Source organism: Phalacrocorax carbo, chromosome 3, assembly GCF_963921805.1.
Source record: "Phalacrocorax carbo chromosome 3, bPhaCar2.1, whole genome shotgun sequence".
Lineage (NCBI taxonomy): Eukaryota > Metazoa > Chordata > Aves > Suliformes > Phalacrocoracidae > Phalacrocorax > Phalacrocorax carbo.
This window is the reverse complement of record NC_087515.1, coordinates 125,621,281-125,639,874: the sequence shown is the minus strand read 5'-3', so window position 1 is coordinate 125,639,874 and position 18,594 is coordinate 125,621,281. Positions and strand designations below refer to the sequence as shown.

General features: G+C 45.8%; 2 protein-coding genes across 3 annotated transcripts; one reads left to right on the top strand and one right to left on the bottom strand.

The window, feature by feature from the left end:
- Positions 1–2,565: 2,565 nt before the first annotated feature.
- Positions 2,566–6,706, top strand: LOC135312692 (gallinacin-9-like). Of its 2 annotated transcripts, XM_064448247.1 has the most exons (3): positions 2,576–2,759; positions 4,878–5,007; positions 6,376–6,706. In XM_064448247.1, exons 1-3 carry the CDS (start codon positions 2,702–2,704, stop codon positions 6,392–6,394), a joined length of 207 nt encoding a protein of 68 aa, XP_064304317.1. In that variant the 5' UTR covers positions 2,576–2,701; the 3' UTR covers positions 6,395–6,706. The 2 variants fall into 2 exon arrangements, with proteins under 2 accessions (XP_064304318.1, XP_064304317.1); XM_064448248.1 differs by lacking the exon at positions 6,376–6,706 and having other exon boundaries at positions 2,566–2,759; positions 4,878–5,011.
- A 2,913-nt stretch (positions 6,707–9,619) lies between these two features.
- On the bottom strand, positions 9,620–14,551 carry LOC135312797 (gallinacin-8-like). Its single transcript, XM_064448582.1, has 3 exons — positions 14,468–14,551; positions 10,156–10,246; positions 9,620–9,825 (listed from the first exon to the last, which is right to left on the bottom strand). The coding sequence occupies exons 2-3, from the start codon at positions 10,211–10,213 to the stop codon at positions 9,620–9,622; spliced, it is 264 nt and encodes an 87-aa protein (XP_064304652.1). The 5' UTR covers positions 10,214–10,246; positions 14,468–14,551.
- Between the last annotated feature and the right edge of the window lie 4,043 nt (positions 14,552–18,594).

Sequence of the window (18,594 nt, the reverse complement as noted above, 5' to 3'; positions counted from 1 at the left end):
TGTTGTAATTAAAAGCTGGGACTCTCCAGGTTGAAAGACATTTGCGCTCCTTGTCCTACAACCCAGAAAACAGACCACAAGTAGCGGTTTCTCAAGCTGAAAAGGCAAACCACAAACCGAGAAGCCCCCTGAAGGAACAGTGAGCCAAAGAGATGAACTCACTCTTTCTGGGTGACGAATTGAGGTTTCGTCACAAGGACAGGTCCACGCAAAATTCCCCACCCACTCCTTTGCTGCCAGGTCAAATATTAACTCTAACAGATCCCTCAAGATCAACACCTTCCCATCAGTAACAGCCCTACTGCTTTCTCTGCATGATGGTGACTGTTTGGCAGCATCTTCTCCTGGTGTTCAAGGAGACAGAAGAAGTGGGACATCTCGCCCAGGCTCCCTTTTCCCAGTGCCAAGCAGTCTTCAAGGGGCTGTTTTCACCCCAGGTGTATTTACCTTTCAATTGAGGGAGCCTAGAGCTGGGACAAGTATTGCTGCTGCTCTACAGCTGGAGCTGGGGGAGGGAGGTGAGGAGGATGGAGCTGCTCCCCATTCCCTTCCCTCTCCCTGGTGTTGTTTGGTTCCAAAGAGCATTGAACAATGTGTGATGCTGTGGGCAGACCCTGGCAGGGTTTGCTCAGCAGCCTCATTCCCCAAAACAAACACATCTGCCCCCTGGGACAGGCAAGCGGAGAATTATGCAAGTAGACAAGCGCATTTTCCATCTGCACTAAATCCAGGTATTTTAACAAGTAGCTTCGCCCTTAATGGCTAGCCTAGTGCTGGCCATGTTTTATGATTACGGACTACCCCTTTCTTACCCTCTTTCCGCCATGCCCTGTTTTCAGAAATAAAGATGAGGGTGCATGTGAATGTTGTGCCCATCACATGAGACAGACAGATAATGAAGCTTCCCCGCCTTCCCTTGGGCCTCAGGGGGCCGTGGCAACGCTGCCAGCATTGCATGGTTTCCCAACCAACTGATTAGGGACAACAGTTCGTGACGCAAGGAGAGGAATTTGTCTGCTTTGCCACCTGCCTCCTCTTACACCTCCTCAATCTTCTCATCTATCCTCCACTGTAAAGAAGGCTTCTGCTTGTTTCTAAAATCCTAGTCCTGACAGAGTGAGCTAAGGTGCTTTTTCACAAAGTGAAGCACTCACTTCATGCCCTATACCCAATTGGTTGTGGCCAGTTCAGCAGACGCAGGTCTCTCTGCCCTCTGTGCACAGGCATAGCTCACCTCCTGCTGTTACTCTCCACTGCTTCGGTTTGCGGCTCACACTGAAGCAGTAAAAAATTAAGCGCCCTCATGACTTGATTTCATTAATGATTCTTGGCTTATACAGTTTGTCTGCAAAAAAAACCTGCACTTGCAGTTCTCACATGTCTCAGGCGTGGCATTTCTTGGAGACAAGCACAAGTATTAAGAGTGTTGTTCAAAGCTCTGGTGACACTTTGTCTGCTCCATCTTATATATGGCTGGTCCTTCACATGCATGAAAAAAAATCACTTTTTTTTTTTTTCAGATACAGAAAAAGGTTACAAGGTGATAAGAGATGTGGAGACATCACACAAAAGTAGATTTGGCATGTTGAATCTAAGAACTCAGAAAGGGACATGTGTTTTCTTCATAACCGCATCAGGGAGGTGACTAGCAGCAACGGAAATATATTAAACTGAGGTCACTTGGGGCAGAGAATGAGTAGGTTTAGGCTCTCCACAAAGGCTAGACATTGGAAGAAGGTTCAGACTGTCAGAGTGGGGTCAGGGAATTCAGTGCCTGTAGCAGCAGAGACACACACGACCTCACTGGTTTCAGGGCAGAGCTCACCTGATTGATGAAAGGGACTTGGGATGCAGTTTCCTATGACAGTTTGGCACAACACACAACGGTGCCCAGTTCTTTCTGTCTAATGACTTCTTCAAGATTTGGTATTCTTCAAATCCATGGCTAAAGTCACAAATATAAGATGGAGAGGGTAGCTGAGCTCTGAACCATGGTAGAAGAACATCTGGGAGAAGGAGCTACTCCCATGTCTGCAGATTTCATGGCCGGGAGGGGGAACGGCCACAACCCTTTCACCCCTACCCTGCCTTCTTCAGCTGCAGCCCCACAACTCTTATCCAAGCAAGGACTGAAGCTCTGATCTCTTCCTGTGCCCAAGGAGGAGGGTCTGTTGCCTTCTTGTTTCACACAGCCTTGCAGGCCAGCTACGCAGCCTTTGCTACAACCACTGTGCCTGGTGGCTGGGGGGAGGACAGCCTGTCACAACACTATGGCCAAAAGCCATGGGGCATCAGCAGATCTGCATGGTTTACAGTATTGTAGATCGGAGGAACCCACCTCCCTCCTCCTCCAATCCTGTGCCCTCCCCAGGTGCAACCCACCAGCTGGCACAGGGCATGTGAGCACAGAGTGATTTGGCTGCTCAGGTCAGCTGGTGTGATTTGGTCATTGCTCAGGTCACGCATCTTCAAATGTGTTAGGTTGCAACATCTTCATACATCACCAGTCTCTATAGTGACAGGGCAATGAACTCGCTGTTCTTCAGACAGCCACTCCTCCGCCCCCTAGTTGTCTGCACTGCTCCATCCAAGAGCCTTTATAAGTACAGGGACTAGCCACCTTCTGCCTGGAACGTCAGCTTCTGACCACCTTCAAGTATCTTCAGAGCTGCAAAGACTATCCCACTACCAGCTGACAGACATGAGGATCCTTTTCTTCCTCGTTGCTGTTCTCTTCTTCCTCTTCCAGGCTGCTCCAGGTAAGATAGAAAATAGAAGAGATGGAGGCTAAAAGGGTGCCTGAGCAGAGAAGTCCATTAGAGCCAAGAGCTGAGGTTCAGATCACTTCTGTGTCCTCAGCTTGCATGACTTTTGTGTTAGAAGTCCTCTTCCGAGTCATAGTCCTGATCTTTAAGCTATTGAGTCAAGGTCCTTCATAATCTGACTGATGGTCCCCTTCTAGCCATCTTGTGTTGCAGTTGCATGATGACATGATGGAATAAAGATGCTCCTGGTATTCAGGCAATTCTTAGCCTGATACTTAAGACACCATCATTCAGTGTGAGAGATTTGTCTCCTCACATTTGCACCCCTACCTTCTGTGTATTCTAGATCAGTAGACCTCGTGTGTTTTTGGAAAAAAGTAGTTATGACTGTGGGGCTTTACCTGAACTCCCTACCGTCCATGTGCATTAAGTGGATTTGCTTTTGTCTGCAGTAGACTCAATGTTGTACTTAATTTCCTAGTCAAGCAAGTGCCTGTCTACTCAATGAAGAAATGTAGAACTACTTAGGCCAAAAGCAGGCACCTGTAGGAGCTTTAGGTAAAGCCTGTACTGCGTGCTTCCGGATTGCTTTCTTGGACTACTCCTATTTTATGCATTACAAAAAAATATTCTCATTTTCAAAGCAAACTGTGATCCCTGAGATGGCTGTAGGGATGGTGCAATTCCAGGAGAGCCTCTGGGAAAGGGCAACAAGTCATTTTATATCTCTTCATAAATACTTACACATAGAAAAGACCCATAACACTGTAGGGCTTTTTAATTTAGGAGACAAGGGAAACCAAAGTCTGATGATGTCTTTAAAACCCGCTGAGTGAAATCAACAGCACACAATCCTTGAATAATATGTGATTAAGAGAAAAAAGTTGAGAACCACTAGGACAAATCGGGTGAAAGGTGGTACACCTAATTTAGAATAAATCTTGCATGACTTTCAAATTAAGGATAGAGTCCAGTTTGACAACTGGTGTGAATCGAGCTAGGTACAGAAGGTACTGGGTGAAGTGACTGGGTTTGTGCTTAGCAAGAATTTGGGGCAGGTGATAAAGGGCCTCTTCTGCCTTTTAAGTGCACAGGTATACAAGGCTCCAGGGGATATGAGACATCCATTTAAATCATTAAAAAAAAAAAAGATAATTTGAATCTCAGGCTGAATATCCCAGTGGGAACAAGTAATGTCTAGCCTGGAAACACTCTGAACAGAGCCTTGGGGCTGGCTTTTCAGCCGGAATAAGCCCGGGCAGTTCCCCTGATGATGTCTGCAGTCTTTGCCACCACCTGAGCACTTGGCCTTTCAGTTCTGAACACACTGGCCTGGTAAAACCAGCATAGCATCTCTACAGTATACAGTACTAATGACAACAGTCACTGACTTTATTTTATAGTGTATACTTTAGTGTATAAAATATTTTATCTGGGCGTAAGTCCCAATGATTTGGCTGCGATTAAGATTTATCTTTTATGAAGGTTTATGCCATCTGTGTTAGCCTCACCATATTTTATATGGTAACACAGTGCACAGGTTTCCTGTGAGCATGCTGCTCACAGTCAGAATGCTCAGTGCTTCCTGCGAGGAAGATCTTCAAAGTAAGAGATAAAGTTTATAAGTCATAAATGCACTTTACATTTGCTGAAACTTGAACTGAAAGTTTGACGAATTTAAGACATTTATATCTGACTATCATCATTCTTTTTCTGAGAGTAATGTGAGATTAATCTTAAAAATATAATTTTCTGTGTTTCCTATGGCTTTTTCACATAAGATGGTATTTCTGTGTGTAACTGGAATGACAAACACATGTCTCCAGGAGAGATGCTAAGGAAGCAGACAGTTATCTTTGGGTCACTATTAATCAGGCAGACTGTCTCCCCATGCTAGTGTTACAGCCTGCTCTTCTGGTTAGTTTGCATTTCATAAGGATATACAGAGCTTAAGGAGATGTGATCAGGTTACCCCAGTCACAAACCAGGCACTGTGGCAGGAAACCACATACCACACCATTTAGTCCAATGCCACAACTCTCCAATCCTCTGCCTTGACAAATGAACATAAATTTTCCCTTGGGTTTTGTTTGTTTTGTTTTTTTTTTCCAGCTTACAGCCAAGAACCTGATGACACCTTAGCATGCCGGCAAAACCGGGGCTCCTGCATGTTCGTCGCATGCTCTGCTCCTCTGGTTGACATTGGGACCTGCCGCAATGGGAAGCTGAAATGTTGCAAATGGTAAGACGACGTCCTCCAGAGAAAAGCCACCGCACCAAGAACAAACAGACTTACTGGGCTTTTCCCCCTTTTCGGGACACAACAGGCCACCATGTCCAGTCCCCTACACCCTCCAAAACCCACTCTAATTGCTGGGTTTTGTGGCTGGTAACAAAAAAGCAGAGCCCTGTGGTGCCAAAATATGCCAGTCTGCTTTCTCTGAAAAACCACAGGGAGAATTTGGTGATGAGCAGGGAGAGTCCTGGAGCTTGCAGATGACGGAGCCAGGGCTGGCTGCCTTTGCAGCAAGGGAGCCATTTTCTCCATAAGCTCTCTGCGACTATACCTCAGCTGTGACAGTAATGCAGCTTTGATCTCACACTCAAGCCTACACCCTTTGAATCTCTATATCACTAGTAACATCTATCACCAGTTACATATCACATATCACTACTAACTTCTTCCGGCATGAGTCTGGTACCAGGGCAGAACCAGCTCGTGCTCAAACTCTGTCTCTGCTAAGCAGGGTGGACACAACTGTCTTGAGACAGCTCGGAGGACTCCCCCTCAGTCCACACAGGCAACAGCATGGAGCTTTGCACTACCAAAAAAGAAAGCTTATCAGCGCAGAATAACCATTAAACAAACCAGGACTCATACCAGGGATGCAGTTCTCCATCTTGGTTACTTTATCTGGTGCAAAATGCCAGATATTAGACTAAAGGGCCACAGGACATTTCCACCCTTTAGGAATAAAGCATTTTTTCATCAGCATCAGTGAGAAAGCATCTGCATCTAGAGGAGTTATCCCATGTAGAGTGATGCTGTAATATGCCACAGTCCAGCTCTGCAGTTGGTGACATTTCATACCAAAGGAGCTGTAACAGATCTACCCCTTTCTGGACCCCATACATATTTTCTTTTTTTTTTTTTTTTTTCTTGTTTTTAATCATTTGCATTTATATTTAATCTAATTGCATTTCTGTGAAACATAATGCTGAAGGATGCAAGAAAGGGGAGAAGCCTTGTCACCTTTTTCATAGAAAAAAGGCATGGAGGAAAGGGAGAGGATCAGCCACTTTCTCCAGTGCAGCTCTCTATTCCTAAACTAGTGTTATTCTTAAACTATAACCTGCCAGGTATTCTGGGTCATCAACAGCTGCAGCTGAATAGTTGTGGTGCGTGCTGAGTAGTAGTATCCACACCCTTCATTTTATCTGGGTTGTCTTATGGCCAGAAACACAGGTCAGTGGTCCAGATCACAAGGATCTCCAGTAGTCCTTAACCCTATGTGTTACCTTATGTCTACAGTAGTCTGAGATGGCAAGGTGTAATTGATTTTTGGATTGAGATAGATGGACTGGCTAATCACCCAATTTTTCTTTGCAGGACACCAGTCAGTTCCTAAAACTGACACCTCACTAATCACACAGACAAGAGCTCTAGGCATCTAAGGCATCTCCCATTTTCTTACATCAATGGATCCCAGCCTCAGTGCAAGCCTGGGGAGCCTTTCCCATTGGGGTGAAGACCCTCAGGAGATCAAGAAGATCTGAAGAGGAGTTCTTGTACCCTGATAAAGAGATTTGCAGCTTCAATTCTAATAAAAGCAAGTAACTGTGAAACCATGTATGTCCATGTATGTCAGGATGTTTTTTGCTGTTGTCTATAAAAATCAACCTGTAAATGAAATTTATTTAACTAAATTAATTTAAATGCATGTGTCACTGAGTTCTGTTAAATCATCCCACATAGTGTCTGGGTTGCAGCCATTTGTGTGGCAACATATTTATTAATAAATCAAGAAGCGCTAGAGCCCATTCTCTCTGCCATCCCAGTCCAGGGCACCAGGCTGGGGTTCAGGAGACAGGCTCACTCCTCCACTGCTTTACAGGGTTGCTTCTGCTAGCCCGACCTGAAGTTCTGGGAATGGCAGTGCAGAGAAACCCCAGGGTGCCAGAAGGCCAACTTTATAGGTGTTGAAACCTCCTTGCCACATTCATATCGTTCTGCTCTTGCTGCCTCTATTTAGTCTAGACCAGCATCATGTCAATGGGGTTTTACTTCTCTGGATCCTAAGATAGTAAAACTATTTATCACTGCTCTGTGTTGTCTGGAGACAGGGGTTTGCATGTCCAACAGCCTCGAGTCTCGGCACCTGCTGTTACACAGTATAGACACAGCTACTTGCTTCCCTCTCCCGTCACTAACATCCCAGAGTGCTAATGCAAAGGCCAAAAGGACTTGAGGTTAAGGAATGACTAAAAGTATCCATGCTTTCCATGCCATGAGCTGCTATGGGTGGTTTTAGGACTTCCACAGGCTCTGAACATGGTCACCTTGTGCCAGCTTTCTACTTGCCTAATAAAGGGGGTGCTGGCTGACAGCTGGCTGGGCATGAGCCAGCAGTGCCCGGGTGGCCAAGGAGGCCACCAGCCCCCGGGCTTGTGTCAGCACTGGGGTGGCCAGCAGGAGCCGGGCAGGGATGGGGCCCCTGTGCTCGGCCCTGGGGAGGCCCCACCTTGAGTGCTGGGCTCAGGTTTGGGCCCCTCGGGACAAGAAGGGCCTTGAGGGGCTGGAGCGTGTCCAGAGAAGGGCAGCGGGGCTGGGGCAGGGTCTGGAGCACAAGTGTGCTGGGGGGCGGCTGAGGGGGCTGGGGGGGTTTAGCCTGGAGAAGAGGGGGCTGAGGGGAGCCCTTCTCGCTCTCTACAACTACCTGAAAGGAGGTTGTAGCGAGGCGGGGGTCGGTCTCTTCTCCCTAGTAACAAGCGATAGGATGAGAGGAAACGGCCTCAAGCTGCGCCAGGGGAAGTTTAGGTTGGATATTAGGAAAAACTTCTTCTCCGAAAGGGTTGTCAGGCATTGGAAGAGGCTGCCCAGAGAGGTGGGGGAGTCACCATCCCTGGGGGTATTTGAAAGACATGTAGATGTGGCACTTCAGGACATGGTTTAGGAGGCCTGTGGGTGTTGGGTTGGCAGTTGGACTTGATGATACTAAAGGTATTTTCAAACCTAAATGATTCTATGATTCTGTGATTCTGACTGTAACTGCTCAACCTAATAATGAATAGGACTAGGCCATATCCCTGTCTGTATATGGGTTCAGTTTCTTCTCATCTTCTTGGAGAAGGTTACCACGAGGAACATGTCACACTGACCCCAGGTGAGAGGAGAGCCAGATCTTCCAGCAATGACACCCACCAAGAGAATTCCTCACAGGTATAAGGATCAGGCACAAGGTCTTCTGGAGCAAGTTTATTAAAATTTATGGAGATATGTAGACTATGAAATACGAACACCCCAGCTGAGCATCCAGTGTCCCTGGAGACTTTGTCTTATAGTGCTAATCACATTATTTCTGACTCTAAAAGGAAAAGAATACAATGTGTATCTGTTCTGAGGGGCAAAGGAAGAACTTGCTCTGCACCCTCTCGTGAGGACAGACTTCTACATGTTCGTGATCTATTCTCTGGGATAGATGTTGGTGGCCGCCATATAGTTTCAATAGAAAAACATTTTAGAAAAATAAGAAATATTGGTCTTTTATGGGTGGTTCAAGAACAGCTGTGGAGTTTCTTCAGATCATTATGTTTGTTTGTAGAGGAGGTTTTTCCCTCAGTTGTTCATGCTTTGGTGTGTGCACGTGTGTGTGTTAAATGCATATTTTCAGCTCAAAATTCCTGATTTTCAATGGGATGATGCATGTCCTAAATTGCCAGAAGTTCTGCTTAGCCAGTCTGAGATGCCAACAGTCACTAATCGTACTGCAAAAAAGGAAAGTAACTTTCAGATTTTGCACTTATAACCAGGAAAAGATTTGAATAAGAAGCACAGAAGGGATTGAATGACCACCAAAAGCTGCTGGATTTTAAACATTAATTGTCTTCCTATTTTATTTAATAATGAATCGCTAGGTCCCTGTACCAGAAGCTTCCTTCTCATCTTAAAATCTCTGGTGTGGAGAGGAATGTCTCAATATACATCTGCTGCTCATGCTTTGTTTTTAACATCTCTGCTATAGATATTGAACAAAGTTTAAATAAAAGCCTCAAAAAATAAGACTAGCTACAGCATCTTACAGCAAAAAGGAACAGAAAATGAAATATTAGAATCATTGTGGATATTTTTTCTGCAGTTTCAGGTTGGAGTAAAGATACAGGCTGAACTTTAGGATTCTAGTAAGGAATTCAAGAAAAATGAAGATTTTGTGTTTTGCTTTTGTCTAAAAGGAGAGAACTCTGGAACTGGAGAAAACATCTAGCAGAACAACATGACTTTCAGGTTGTTCTTCTGACTGTGAGACCCTGCAGGCTTTGCACTGTGAAACATGCACGTTTCCTACGAACCTGACCCAAATGTCCCAGCATGCGCATTGAGAGACGTGTCGTTTGAAGCCAGTATTGCTCATCACGAGCCGTTTTAACCAGCTAATGGGAACAGCAGAGTATACAGTTCATTTCTAGCTAATTACTTATCTCTGCCAGAGAGATTTGACTGTGATTTTTCCCATGAGGCACCTGAGCTACATCATTAATGGTACACAAGGAACCAATGAGGAAATCCTCAGGAAATCCTATATCTAAGTGTACAGAGTACCTAGTCCCTGTTGGCTCACACTAGAGGAGCTTCACATCTAAAAGGCAGCCTGGATGTGCGAACCCATTCCCCCAAGAAACGCCTGATCTTCGTCAAATCCATAACTCACCACAGTCCGACAGCAAGGGACTCCTTGCTGGCAATGTCCGAAGGACCTTGTATTGGGTAGAGGACAGTGGTCAGTGGAACAGGTACCCCCAGCCTGTTTGCACTGCACATCATTACCGGGTGCACGCATGAAACCTGCACAAAAAATACCTGAGTCTTGATTTTCCTTCCCAAAGAAGACTAAGAATAAGTTAGGGTTATAGCATAACAGCGGTATTCTAGTCTTCCTAGAGACTAGCCACATCTGTACCATTGAATTCCCTCATTTTCCAAAGCGGGAGGGTTCAGTACATCCCAAGGACCCAGCCGGGGTCTGCTCACTGCTAATGTCTGCCCAACACGCTGGCAGCGCTAGTTGGCCTTGGGCAAAAGGGACTAAAACCCATTTTATTTCCATTTTGATTTTAGGTACTCCATACTCACAATCTACCCTCTGCATTTCCTCTGATTTTATGTAACTCTTACCTAAAGTGCCTTGGAGCATTAAGAGGAGAACAGCAAAGAAAAGGGAAAAGATCTTCATGGCCAAATTCAGTGCCACCAAATCGAACAGCCACTAAGAAAAAAAACAGAAAGAGGTCATGCATTTTTCCTACATTTGTGATTACCTGATCCAAACCCTGTTTATGACATATGAGCTGCAATTTTTTGATAAAAATGCTCATTTATGCAATAGAGTAAATGTTCTAGAATAAATCTAGTGAAGTACCACTCTTAGAGGGAAGATATCTTAGAAAGCACATTGCATAAGATCAAGAAAATGTATTTTTGCCTATAAAATGTAAAAGAATGAGATTAATATTTTGATTTTCTTTCCATCAACTGCAAAGATAGTCTACACCAGCTCCAGTGAAGACTCCTATGTTTGAATCCCTTGCATCCTGGAAGTTAGAATTTTTTTAAAAAAAACCAACTTCCTCCAACTTTTATCCAAATATTATAAAACAAGCAAGAGTTTAGAATCATAGAATGGTTTGGGCTGGAAGGGACCTTAAAGATCGTCTACTTCCACCCCCCCTGCCATGGGCAGGGACACCTTCCGCTAGACCAGGTTGCTCAAAGCCCCGTCCAACCTGGCCTTGAACACTTCCAGAATGGGACATCCACAACTTCTCTGGGCAACCTGTTCCAGTGTCTCACCACCCTCACAGTGAAGAGCTTCTTCCTTATATCTAATCTAAATCCACCCTCTTTCACTTTAAAGCCACTGCCCCTTGTCCTATCACTACATGCCCTTGTAAATAACTTATAGGTAATGCTGCTACATGCATACAATCATTGATCATTTAGGGTTTTATCCATTTTTATTTGAACAACCATACCGGGTCTGGCAGGGATGGAGTTAACTTTCTTCATGGCAGCCCATATGGTGCGGTGCTTTGTATTTGTAACAAGTCGCTTAATGACTAAAATGTCCATTTTTTTACATTATCACATATTTTGCTTCAGGTATGTGTAGATAATGACTTAAGCCATTCTAATTTCTCTGGATAATAAACACTCAGAAACTTGAATTATTTGAATAGTAGTCACTTTTGTAGCTTACAAACCACTAGTAATTCCTTGAAAATGTCTTTAAAGAAAAATCTAAGGAGCCATCTACCTCTATAATGTGTGCCAGCTGAAAGCCTCAAACTATATCTCCACCATTATTTCTTGCTGCAGATTCCAACCAAACTTTGAAAAGAATATGAGCTACTACAATCGTTCAGAATCACCATTATGGACTGTAATAATAAGCCAAATACATTAGTGAGTTGTTTATGAGCATTTAATTAAGCTGCAAATGATGGAATGATGAATTTCTTTCTAGAGAAGCAAAGAATACTACCAAAAAGAGATGTATTTTTATCCTTATCAGTTGAGGCTGGTGTGGAAACTACACCTTCAGCTCACCCTAGACGACTTCAGAAGTCAGTAGCAGGTGGTGAGGAGTCACGGTGACCAGTCCGTCCTACCTGGTTCCTCTCAATGGGGAGCTCCACGGAGTGATGTCTTGCCCCACAACACCTGTCTTTATATATTCCTGTCAATGACAGAGCTGCCACAGACCAGCTGGCCAAGGACATGGGCTTCTTACAGCGATTCCTGGCAGCTGAAATGTCACTTCCCAGCAGATGGTGAAAAATGGTGACCTCTCATGAACTCCCTCCCTTTTCTCTGGCACGTGAGTTGGCTTTTCGAAAAAGCACCTTACACCACCCCGGTTTGTGTACAACGCATCGATCCATCGTGAGCTGTGAAAAAGCGTCCTGGGACATACAGTGAAAACTGCTGGTTTGGCTCCAGCGGGGACCTAATTCTACAGGGCTGCCCCATGGCCATGGTGCCCTGTGCTGATGGCAGAAATGTCCTCTTTGAAGCCTGGAGATACCTACCACAGCACCTAAGCAGATGCATTAGGGAAGTTCAGTTTTTGCACAAGACTTTAAAAAAAAAAAAAGGCTCCTGATAGGTCTCGTGGGCTGTAGACAATGTCTTGAGAGCAGAGAGGAGTTGAGCATTGAGCCTAGTTCTCGCAACCCTTTTGCAGCAGCGCGATCACACAGAAGAGCATGCTTCTCTGTGCACAAAAGAATAAGTTCATTTTCACACATCTACCACATCTGTATTTTACTCATTGCAGAGAAAATAACTATTGTGTGAATAAAGTTTCAGGGAGGCACCCACTTCCACGGACCCACTTGCTGGGTAGTCAAAGGACACAACCTCCACAAAACATGCTTTGGTCAAACGTGTCCCCAGAGGACTTGGACCAGAGAGACTGATGGCAGCACTGGTATCTCTTGGACCCTGAAGGCAGCCAGGTGAGTGCAGAGTTTTCCAGACTCTAGAGTCTAGGAAAAAACCCAACATCCTTGTGCTCCAAACAGCCATCCAAACATCCATCTATCCAGATCACCCACCTCCCAGAAGAGGGCAATAAAGAGCTAATACTGAAATTTCTCTCCAGCAGCCTGCTTCAGTCAAGAGTATGTAAATTATTCTGACAGCAGGGTTTTATGGATTTTCTTCTTAATTATACTGATGTCTCCTGATCCCCAGCGTTGATATGTGGGAGAATTAGGCTTTCCGACAGTGCGGCCTCAAAGCTCTCCGTGTTTCGCAATCCGCTGTGCATTCCTGCAATGGACAAGAAGCCAGTCCTTGCTCTGACGATCGTATTGAACCAAACAGGTACCAGAGGCAGGTGCAGGGAGAAGGAGAGAGGGGACTTCTTTTGCCTTGGCAGCTGGAGACAGCCAGTGATGAGCGCCTCGGGAAGTGGGACACATTTGCTTCCTGTGGAAATCATCAGTCTCTGTGTCACAGGAGCCTGAAATCCCATTTACTTGGGCCCGAATGATACAACAGGAAAAATCCAAACACGTGCTTTAACTGCCCAGAAGGAGACAGCTATTTTAAATTCCATTCCTGTATAATTTAATTGATGGCACATGTATATGTGCTTTACAGTAGGCAGGAGCATTCGCTTCTATTGTTTGGATTTGGTTTTTTTCCTTAAAAAAAAAAATTACTTAAACAATCCAATGATGAAAAGTAAAGTGACAGGAATAAACTCTGTGAATATTAAATCCATAAATGTGTTCCTAGAGACACAGATCTCTGAACTGAGCTTTTGAGGTGTGGCAATTATTCACCTCTTGAACAGGACCCTGAAATAGGATAAAATGACTCTTCCCTCCTGTTTCCCACTTTGTGCCTGTGCCACCTGCCCGAAGCGGTACAAAACAGATCAAAGCTCAAATACGAATCAAGACTGGGATAAGATCTTCAACTAATTCATTATATTTGTTGTTATACTTGATGTTAAACTTACTCTTTATTTTTTAAATATGTAATTAAGCTATCTGTTGTTTTAATTACAGAATAATATTATTGACCCTAAATAGTTTTGGCTACTCAAGCTCACAGAAGTGGTACATTTCCGTAACAAGTTTCTTGGCAATTAAATATGTGTAATGAAAGAACGAATACTGAATATCAATTAATATTGTGTACTGAAAGCATTTTGACAGCTGAACATCTTGTTCAGTTTCCTTTCTCTGCAGTACTGCAAAGGATAATCTGTGGAGCGCTTAAAAATCATGTTCTTCTTTAATACAGGGAACATATGCAAGCACATAGATATATATTTGTATCCTTGTGTATATGTATGTTAATAATAATAATAATAATACTAAAAAATATTCCAAGAGGAATAAAGGCTGAATTTTCTAAACTGCTTTATATTTTATCTTAGCTGAAGAAGATACAAATAGAAAAGAATCCAGACATTCTAATCTGTGATTTACTCAGGAATAGCCTGGAAATTAATTTAATTATTTGTTTATTTAAAGTTACACATATTCTATAATTACAGCATTTCTTACTCTCCTATTTCTCTACCGTCCTCCTAGCAAATCCACACTAACATATATATTCATATTTATATATAAAATGTTGTTAATACGGACATGTGGAAGGACTCTTCTAAATCTCAGCTGGCTTTTTTATCCCTCAGCATGCCACAGACTCCCGTCCTCTGTAAATATCCAGGACTCAATTCTTTTGCTCCCACTTAACCTAGTGCCACCTGAGATGCCTCTGTGTCCCACCTAGCCTTCCCGGCTGCCCCAGCAAGGCTTGGTGTCCCCTCTCCTGACCCATGTCCACCAGCCCCAGGTGGAGACCTCAGCCAGTCCAAAGTACCGCAAATTGCTCTAGATGCTGGTGTGAAGGCAACTGGGCTAAACCCTCTGTGTCTATATAACGCCTCTGTCATGCTGCTGCTTACCTCTGATGATGGGATGTCCTCAGCCAACCTGGAGCCTTAAGGATCCTCCACCTTCTCTCTGCCATCCTCTTTCTCCAGTGTCCTCTGTGCAAATGACAGGAAGGGATGTCAGACCTTTGGTACAATTGCCCAACCCTTGTCCTTGCAGCATGTCTACAATTTGCAAAAAACAGCATGAAATCGAGCCGGGGAACAGCCTTGATGTCCATTCAGTGGCCTTGGCCAGTCCCGTGGAAACCTGCCCAGACGTGGCTTGGCCAAAACCTGCCTGGAAATCCCAGCTGCTGCCTGGTGTTTTGTGCAGCGGCGCAGAGGCAGCTGCCCCCTGCTCCCTCTGCCCACAGCAGCTGGGCTGCACCTCTCCCACCCGCAGAGACCCTCAAGCTCAGAGAAGACACAAGCAAACAGAGGGCTTGTCAGCTGCTTCCAAAGCCCTTGAAATATGAGGGCAAAGGTGCTGCTCAGGGCACTAGAGAGCAGAAATTCAGCATTACGTCTACAGAGAAGCAGTAATATTTACCTGTGCTTCACCGACCATATTGCAAAGCCAGGCTTTATGCCACATGAAGAGTTTACCCAGCTGGGACAAAAACATAGGTTTAAATAGCTTGAAGGCATACACCTGAGCTCCCTTTCCGTTCGGGGCACTTAAGCAACTCAAAAGCTGATGGCTGATCTGAAGGAAGATATTCCCAGAGCTGAGATTTCTTAAAATGATCCACGCAGAGTCCTGCAGGGACAAACAACCTGTTCCAGTCCCCTTCCTCACCCAAGTGTGGCATCCCTCCTGGGGTGCAAGGTTTATGATTACATGGTCCAGAAGACCTATAAAGCACTGCAGCAGTCACCAGGGGAAGTTGGCGACACTGCCAGGGACACCTATTCTGTTAGACATTTATTTTTATTACAGTGGGACATTGCCTCACGGACACAGTTGTTGAGGGAAAATTCAGGACTCTAAGCCATCGTAGCAGCTTTAAGCTCCTCCTCTTCCTTTCATCCAAGGTGATTTAAAGCATTTTTACACATATGGCCCAATTTAAGAGCAGCAATGGCTCATGCAAGTTTTGGGCTGCTGCGGTACTGGGTTGACCGAATCAGGAATCATCACAGCGTATTTAAGACAGCCCTAGTGTTTTCTTTCACATAAAGAGGCCACAGCCAGGCAGTCCCTGGGCACTCCTGCTCCAGCCCAACATCGCCAGTGCAATTAATGTCCATGAAACCTGGTACCGCTCAGCTCCTATCTCCAGAAGATTACCCTTCTTCCCTGTGCAAGCAAGTCCATGCTGCTTTTCTCAAGCCACACACTATTCCGAAGGGAATAGGGTAGACACAGTGGTGTCTATAAGGAAAACAACTGGAATGAAAATGAATAAAGTCTCTGGGAGAGAGACGGGGAGTGTTCCTCCTTTGGGCCATGCTGCAAAACTCGGACAGGAGCATCCTTTGAAGGCTGCAGACTGTAATTTGAAAAAGAGCACATATATATGTTTTGTAGAGGTAAGCACTGTGGTACAGAGAAGAAAGAAGGAAAACATTCGGTGTTATTTTCCCACAGCTTTTACTTCTGTGTCTCTATAAACCCCTCTGGAACCTTCTATCGCAGCCCAGGTTTCAGCTTCCCCTGGCCCAGTGCTCAGCTCTGCTCCAGCCCAGCTGCACAATGGGGCCTGGGATACTGAGTAACTGAGCAAGCTGGGTTTAAGAGCTGTGATGAATTAACCTCTTTGCTAACCCTCTCTTTGCACCTAAAGATGCCTGAAAAAATAATAAATAAAAAAAAATAGACAAGTGGGGATTTATGCAAACATGAGGCATGGCACAGCCAGGGTGCCGCTGATGAGCCATCTCATGTGCTGTCAAACCTCTGGTTACTGCTGTGCATCCACAGCTTCCTCCCACCTCTCCCGTCTATAACACCAGATGCACAAGCACTGCACAGTCCAGCTGCAAGGCAGCAACTTCCAGACGAGGGCACCACAGATCCAGACCTCCTGCCCGGTGGGACAGCACAGCGAAGTGTCTGACGGCCAAGCTGCCAGCAGCCGTGTGCGTCTGGCTCTTCCCACCACCCTCCACGTATGGAAATGAACTCCCCCAGTCGTGGGTTAAGAAATCTGCTACCTCAAAGCATGGCTTGACTTTAAATTGTTGGCTCATGGCAACTATTTATTGATATTTTTGGGGGGGTAACTGTTCTGGAGCAGAGAATGGGATAAGCAGAGACGCATCCAGGGGAGATGGCGTGGCACGGGAGAGTGGGAAGGTCCCAAAGGAACAGGGACCAGGCGTCTTGTCAGGATGGGAGTGAGGAAGGGTGGAAAGGAAGAACATTTCTTGGTGTCACAGAAAGGACTATGTTCCAGAAAACCACATAAAGGTAAACCTGGAGGAAAGGTTTGCTCACCAGTAGACGCAGGGGACAAGGAGGTCTGCATTTTCTCCATGCCAAAAATCTCCTCATTTGACTCTGTGCTCCAATAAAATCAGAGTTGGAGATCCAGAGAACTTTTTCAGTGTGTTCCATGTGAAATAAAAAACACAGAAAATTTCTCCTCTGTCCCATGGCTGACTTGGTGGACTATCAGGGGTTTAAAAAAAAATGCGGCCAGCTACATTGGTCCCTGATGTGGAAGAGGAGGCAGAGCCCCAGCAACGCTACCTAACCGGGCTTATCACATGTATACATCCTCCCTACCAGTGCATTTGCTAGATTGTATGGAATAAACTGTCAATAAAGGTGTGCTGAGAGAGGATGGATTTATTCATATGGTTTAGACTTGGAGCAGAAGCCCTTCGGAAATAGGAATTGCTGCTCCTTTGGCAGCTCATGGCTTAGACAGATGTACTCTTTCCTGGTTAACAAATTGACTGGATGGCCAAGCCCAGAGAGTTGTGGTGATCGGAGCTAAATCCAGTTGGTGGCTGGTCACAAGCAGGATTCCCCAGGGCTCAGTGTTGGGGCCAGTCTTCTTTAATATTTTTATCAATGATCTCTATGAGGGGATCGAGTGCGCCCTCAGTAAGTTTGCAGATGACACCAGGTTGGGTGGCAGTGTTGATCTGCTCGAGGGCAGGGAGGCTCTGCAGAGGGACCTGCACAGGCTGCATCGATGGGCTGAGGCCAGTTGTGTGAGGTGTAACAAGGCCAAGTGCTGGGTCCTGCCCTTGGGTCACACCAACCCCAGGCAGCGCCCCAGGCCTGGGGCAGAGGGGCTGGGAAGTGCCCGGCGGAGAAGGCCCTGGGGGTGCTGGCTGACAGCCGGCTGGGCATGAGCCAGCAGTGCCCGGGTGGCCAAGGAGGCCACCAGCCCCCGGGCTTGTGTCAGCACTGGGGTGGCCAGCAGGAGCCGGGCAGGGATGGGGCCCCTGTGCTCGGCCCTGGGGAGGCCCCACCTCGAATGCTGGGCTCAGGTTTGGGCCCCTCGGGACAAGAAGGGCCTTGAGGGGCTGGAGCGTGTCCAGAGAAGGGCAGCGGGGCTGGGGCAGGGTCTGGAGCACAAGTGTGCTGGGGGGCGGCTGGGGGGGTTTAGCCTGGAGAAGAGGGGGCTGAGGGGAGCCCTTCTCGCTCTCTGCAGCTGCCTGAGAGGGGCTGGAGTGAGGGGGGGGCTGGTCTCTGCTCCCAAGTCACCAGTGACAGGACGAGAGGAACCGGCCCCAGGCTGCGTCAGGGGAGGTTTAGGTTGGGTGTGAGGGAAAATGTCTTCCCTGCCAGAGCGGTCAGGCCCTGGCACAGGCTGCCCAGAGAGGTGGGGGTGTCACCATCTCTGGAGGTGTTAAAAAGATGTGTAGACGTGGCACTTGGGGACATGGTTTAGGCCTGTGGGTGTTGGGTTGATGGTTGGACTTGATGAAGCTAGAGGTCTTTTCCGACCTTAATGATTCTATGATTCTGTAATTCTGTGTCCCAGAAAGGACTTAGGCTAAGTAACAACAAATATGTTCATGGCTCAGAAACAGTAAAATATTGACAGCCTTTGAAGTAAATATTCTGTGCTTGAATACTTGTATGTATATTGATCCATGTATCATATGGATATACAAATATACATGCACATGGATATAGAGAGAATATGTGACTTCTGATTGCCATTCAAAATTGAAAGGATTAGAAATGAAGTTTC